Consider the following 6077-nt stretch of genomic DNA (forward strand, 5'->3'; position numbering starts at 1 on the left):
AAAGCTTAAAAGCAGGCCCATCTTAATATTGATTCTTCAGACATGTAATGAGGAATCCCACGACGGCTCCAGCTGGAGTCCAGAGGGACGTGAGCATCGTCTCCAGGACGAGTCTCCAGGTATCCTGTCCTCCCTGAAGAGAAGCCTGCGCTGGCCGCTGCACGTGAGCCAGACTGTGTGTGCTGTGCCTCGCCGTGTGTTTAACTGGCTGCATGGTAAAGTGTGGGCCACAGGAGTCCACCTGCGGGATAATGTCGAGGATTACACCTTCCTGTATGAACTGCTCAGTGTGAGTCTGCCTCTGCTCGCCGTTCTCCATGAACAGCTGGTCCAGATGTACGCAGAGGCCGAGCCGCTCAATCTACAGCCTCTACAGCACTGGCTGGAAGAGCACATGGGCCACTGGGTCTTAGTGTGAGAGAAACATCGCCAGGACCCTTTAAAAGGGTTCATATCTGAAATGTCCTGGTTTGGATTGCGCACAAATTACCAAAGCCTTTCTCAATTACGAAGGTTTGCGTAAAGAGAAAAAAAGTGTCAAACACGGAGTGAACTTTAAGCACTTTAATGAGTGATCTGCCTTCATATGCACGATTAAGAGTGATGTTCTGATTTTAGTTATTAATGAACGTTTTTTATTCAGACTGCAAGTTTACAAAACCTGACCGATCAAGCTGCAAACATGCCTCGTCATTAACATGGAAGTCACATTCTTCTCACATGTTTACATATCTTATGAAAAACATACAGCATGGCTGTTAAAAGGAATGTTTTCCTGGCTCAACGCAAGCTAATCTATTGACAGCATCTGTGAAAATGTTGCCGACTATCACCGAAAATAACAGCATCTTATCCTTCATACCGTTAAAACAAACAAGAATGACAATGGAAGTCTGTGGGACAAGACATTCCACAGGATTTAAAGCGGAAATGTGCATCTTAAATTTCTATCAAAGCGTCTGTAGTAATTTATCAAAACATAGGGTGTGTTATCTGAGCTGAGCATTTTTTTGTGGTGTAACACACTAGTGACTTGTCTATATTAACTCAATGTGTTGTCTTTTGTGGCTGGACGTTCAAAACAGTGTGAGCATTTTAGGACTTTAACATTTAATCCTGTGTTTTATCTTGTCCTGTATACTTCCATTGAAACTGCATTGCTGTTGAAGTGATTTTTTTTTCAGTTATTTCCTGTTAACAGATGCTGTCCATAGAGTTCATCTTAAAGTTTAACTTTAAGCCATAAAGACTACGTTCTTACATGTGTGCTGTATATGTAACTAGGGATGCATAGATTTGGACTTTTTACCGGATATCAGTTATTATATTTTCAGCCAATAGATGACAACAATAGGTGCAACAACAGAAAACATCCTTAAAAAAATTGATGTGAACTATTGGAATAAAGAAATGATACAACAAAGAATAAAAATAAACTATACATTTAAAAAAAAAAATCGTACAGGCTCGTACAGGCTAAGATTCAGATAACATCAAAAAGTCACATTTACAGGCTAATATAAATACAGATATGTCATGCACCGCTCTATGAAACAAAATACCAAATATGTACACAAAGCATAAGCAGACAGTTTCAAATGCACATTAATTTCATCTCCTGTAGTCTCAATCATAGTCAATCGTAGTCTCTCATTTGATTCACTGGACTATTAATGCGGTTTCTTCTGATGTCATTTGCTACCTACGATGTGCTGTCTGAGGGCAGGGCAATACTGTACTTATAGATTTTACAGTATCGCATGTAAGTGCAATTAAAGTGCACATTTTTTCCCCAGTCAGAACTTACTGAGAAGTATTAATAATATGAAACACACTTTATGTTAACACTGGAAGGCGAAGCTAGTTTGGGATGTGTTAATTAGTATGAATGGTGATTGCAGATCACCAAATTCAAATGACATGCATGAAAATAAAGCACGGATCATTAAATCTGTTAAATCCATGTTTGTGCATTAGCAGCCCATTTTGATACACTGTTTACAAGCTGCCTTTTGATTCACTTCTCATGTATGTTTCTCATTTTTTATTCACTTGTAGTCCTTTTCGACCTCTCCACTGCGTCTGCTCCTGACTTGCTGTGAGCAACGCTGATCCAAAGGTGATCGTGTGCAAGGTCACGCTTACAGCATCTTTGACCTGTTTTACAGCTGTGGACATGCACGCTGCATGACACTAACCGCCTGCCTCTGTTTCTCTCATCTGCACGTCACGTCCGACATGTTTCTCTTCTCTGTCTTTCTTCAAGGCTTGTTAATTACTTGCTCATGCAGCCTCTGTCTTTTCTTCATTTCTTTCTGTTTCAGAGTTGGCTTACATTTCAGAAACCTTCAGGCAGGCGCCCGTGTGCCTCTATGAAAGCAGGTCGTTAGGCCTTTAGTTAAAGTAGCACCTTTTATCTGACATGTTGTAAAACTGTTTGAAGTTGTTTGCTGTGTATTTTCAATTTGAAACAGTTGTTGTTGCCTTATTTATATTAAGCCATACTCTTGCAATAAAAGAAAAATCAAAGCCTTGTCATTTTTACCTATTTTTACATGCACATCTTGTCATTGTCTGTTACATACAGTACATGCATATGATATCTTGAAACACATTTAAATTAGAAATATTCATATAAGCGGTTGATCATTATGGGTATTTCCTTCACTTAAATTCCACCTACTGTTTTAAGTCGCAAATATAAGGTTAATTACCTCTTTTTTTTTTTTTTTTTACTTTTGTATAAGAGCAATCAAACTTGTGGTATTAGGTTATGACCCATACAGTTTGAGATGGACAATATTATAAATCTATTATCTGTGAGTTTTCATTTTTATGATCTCTAATAGCCTTATTATCAAAGCCACAATTTAACATAAGATGCCAAAGATGAATATGGTCCATATATATATATATATATATATATATATATATATATATATAGATATATATATATATATATATATATATAATGTTTGTATTATTATTTTGCCGTTTTCTTAAATGCTGTTCATATATACAAATAAAGCATTATTTAATTAAGAAGCACTTAATTTGTATAAATCTAGACATTGGTTCAAAATACTTTTTTGTCCCTGTTTTATTTATTATTTTATTTGTAATTTTATTTTATAAAAAAATCCCTGTGTTTTAGGAATAAAATATTATAAACTGTAAATAAGGCTCTCTAAAAACTGGTGTAAGTTCTCCTAAAAAAAGACATTTCTTGCTCAGTTTAATAATTTTAAATGATATGCATTGTAATTAAAATTCACCAATGCAAATAGATAAGTGTAATTTAAAATAAATAAATAAAAAATGTGTGTCTTATAAATATGATATGGTCACTGGTCATGCATTCATATTTTTTATATGATCATAATTAAATTCCCTTATTTTAAAAAATCCCTTTTAGAAAGATCCCTTTCTTAGTATGGTCAAACAATGCATCCCTACATCCAACTCCAGAGTGAACTCCAAAATTCTTTCCATGACCAGACTCAAGTGGGTGAGGGGAACAAAGCTTTCAAGACCTGTAAGTGCTGATAAGTGTTCACACTGACCCTGGATGAGACTTTCTCTCTGGCTGGACATTAGACAGATAAGACAGGGGTTTGGGTTTGTGGTCAAGGCCTACACACTGCATCACTTTCATGTGTGACAGCATTCCTGCTTCCCAAGAGTCTTCATCAGTGTGTGGTCTTCATCGGTGCATTATTATCTCACTCCATAGATACAGTGTTGTGCTTCACTGTGGATACTATCACAAAAATCATATTCATATTTTACATGAGTGTGTTTGTTCTTAAAAGGCAGTGCCAAAATACATTCAGACATCTGTTTTAAATGTAATGTATCCAAATAACACTACACTTCACATCCCTGCTGAAATATCACAGATTATTATCCTGTTGAAGCAAATGCAAGTTTTCATTCAAGATACACAAGGAAAGGTGGCTTGCATATTGCACGTTCAGTTTAATTAAAAACACATTTTAATTCGATTATTCTGTTTAGAGTTTGGGATGATGGATCGGGGTATTTTCCATGGCTTATATTTGACTGATTAGCAAGGGAAAGAACAATATTTCCTGTTGTCATAAACACATGAATGAATAAAAAATGGATGAAAACATTCATACAGAAGCCTCATGAGCCATGAACGGGAGAGAGTTAAAAAAAAAAAGAAGCCCATTAACGCCCCCACGTGGTTCAACAAGAGCAGAGCCTAGCGACACAGCGTCTCACACAGGGAGTTATGATGGATATATATATATATATATATATATATATATATATATATATATATATATATATAGGTACTGGTCATATAATTAGAATATCATCAAAAAGTTTAAGATGAAAATATTTATTTCACTAATTCCATTCAAAAAAGTGAAACTTGTATATTATATTCACTCATTACACACAGACTGATATATTTCAAATATTTCTTTCTTTTAATTTTTATAACTGACAACTAAGGAAAATCCCAAATTCAGGATCTCAGAAAATTAGAATATTGTGAAAAGGTTCAATATTGAAAACACCTGGTGACACACTCTAATCATCTAATTAACTTAAAACCCCTGCAAAGGCATTTAAATGGTCTCTCAGTCTAGTTCTGTAGGCTACACAATCATGGGGAAGACTGCTGACTTGACAGTTGTCCAAAAGACTACCAAGCACCAAGCTTCGTAGCAGTTTCCTTCTAGGAATGAAATACTTTCTCTGAATCTTTAAACTCTCTCCGTGAGTGATAGTAGTCTACGTGTGTTTATATATTTGTGCAGCTCAGCTATTAGACACTCTAGTGTATTCAGGAGATGTTGTTCTCCTGTAGGAGACCCCCGCAGAATGAGGAACGAAGGTTGTTTAGAAGTTTCTACACTGTCACTGAAGACATCACAGTATTTGTCAAAATAACCCAATACCTTAAAATAAATCCATGATGTCCTGCATACAGTCAATACACTTCCTGTAACAGCAACACCCTTCCATAACAAGATGGGTCCACCATGTTTGATCATGGAGATGGTGTTCTTCTGTTCATAAGATTTGCCTTTTTTGGCACCAGACATACTGCTGATACATGGATCCAAAACAGTTTGGTTTCATTACTCCATAAAACATTCTTCCAGAACTCCAAAGGTTTATCCAAATGAATTTTAAACAATGCTTGTCTAGTGTTGTTCTCTGTACTCTGCATTGAAATGTTTCTCCTCCTTTCATCTTGTCATCTTACAAGGCTTTGATCAGACGTTTTACTCCCCTGATGATATTGTGTGATTGCTTTAATGGCCTCAGAGGTTTTCTGGTACTACATATTTTAAACTTATAAGGCTGCCAGATGTGTCTCTAGTAACTTTTATGTTATAAAACAATTTCTTCTCCATCCCTTTGGTGAGAGCTCTTTGGGCACCCTGTATTTTCACAGTTCTGTCGTATTTAAAATATTGTTAAATATGGTGAAATAGTGTGCGAATGTACTATACTGACAAGCATTTATGGTAAACTAAAACATACTTTAATTACTATTAATCTGTCTGTATCTAAAATTTCTACTTCTCTTCCTTTTGTTTATTTTAAGTGCAAGTGACACATGTAGATAATGCATGATCCTCTATCAAGGGTGTCCAAACAAACCTATCTGTTCTTGCAAACTGTTGCACTGTAGATGCATCTGAAAAAAGTATGGAGCTAGACGTTAATTATTCTGCATCTTTCATGGCCCGCTAAAGATTTAATTTTTTACTCTGATAATTAACATTACTCTTAATAATTATTAATAAGGGTATAGTTGGCATCATCCCATTTGCTAAAAAAACAACAAATTTTGGTTCTATATTAATATTAACATATGCATATAGATAAATACAAATATAAACATGAACATATGAAGAGTTCAGATGCAAAAGCATAAGTGCCATCTGAAATTCGTATTTTTGTGTTCAGTTATTTCACTTTAATGGCATGGAAAAGGACCTATAAACTGACATCAAAGTAAAATGTCTTAACCCAAACATATGGAGCCTGATAAAAAGGCAAAATTTGAAAAGAAAATTTTAGACGGCACT

At 35.4% G+C, this 6077-nt stretch overlaps 1 protein-coding gene across 19 annotated transcripts in view; it reads left to right on the plus strand.

The window, feature by feature from the left end:
* The window catches only part of mical2a (microtubule associated monooxygenase, calponin and LIM domain containing 2a), a 55227-nt gene extending 52698 nt beyond the window's left edge, over positions 1–2529 (plus strand). For 17 of the 19 annotated variants that reach the window (XM_052561317.1, XM_052561319.1, XM_052561320.1 and 14 more), the window contains one exon: positions 41–2529. In XM_052561317.1, the coding sequence (XP_052417277.1) occupies positions 41–418 (378 nt within the window). In that variant the 3' untranslated portion in view covers positions 419–2529. The remainder of the gene's footprint in view (positions 1–40) is intronic. The other 2 variants (XM_052561329.1, XM_052561328.1) reach the window with 2 other exon arrangements.
* Positions 2530–6077: the final 3548 nt, after the last annotated feature.

The sequence above is a fragment of the Carassius gibelio genome, chromosome B7 (assembly GCF_023724105.1).
Source record: "Carassius gibelio isolate Cgi1373 ecotype wild population from Czech Republic chromosome B7, carGib1.2-hapl.c, whole genome shotgun sequence".
Taxonomy (NCBI): Eukaryota; Metazoa; Chordata; class Actinopteri; order Cypriniformes; family Cyprinidae; genus Carassius; species Carassius gibelio.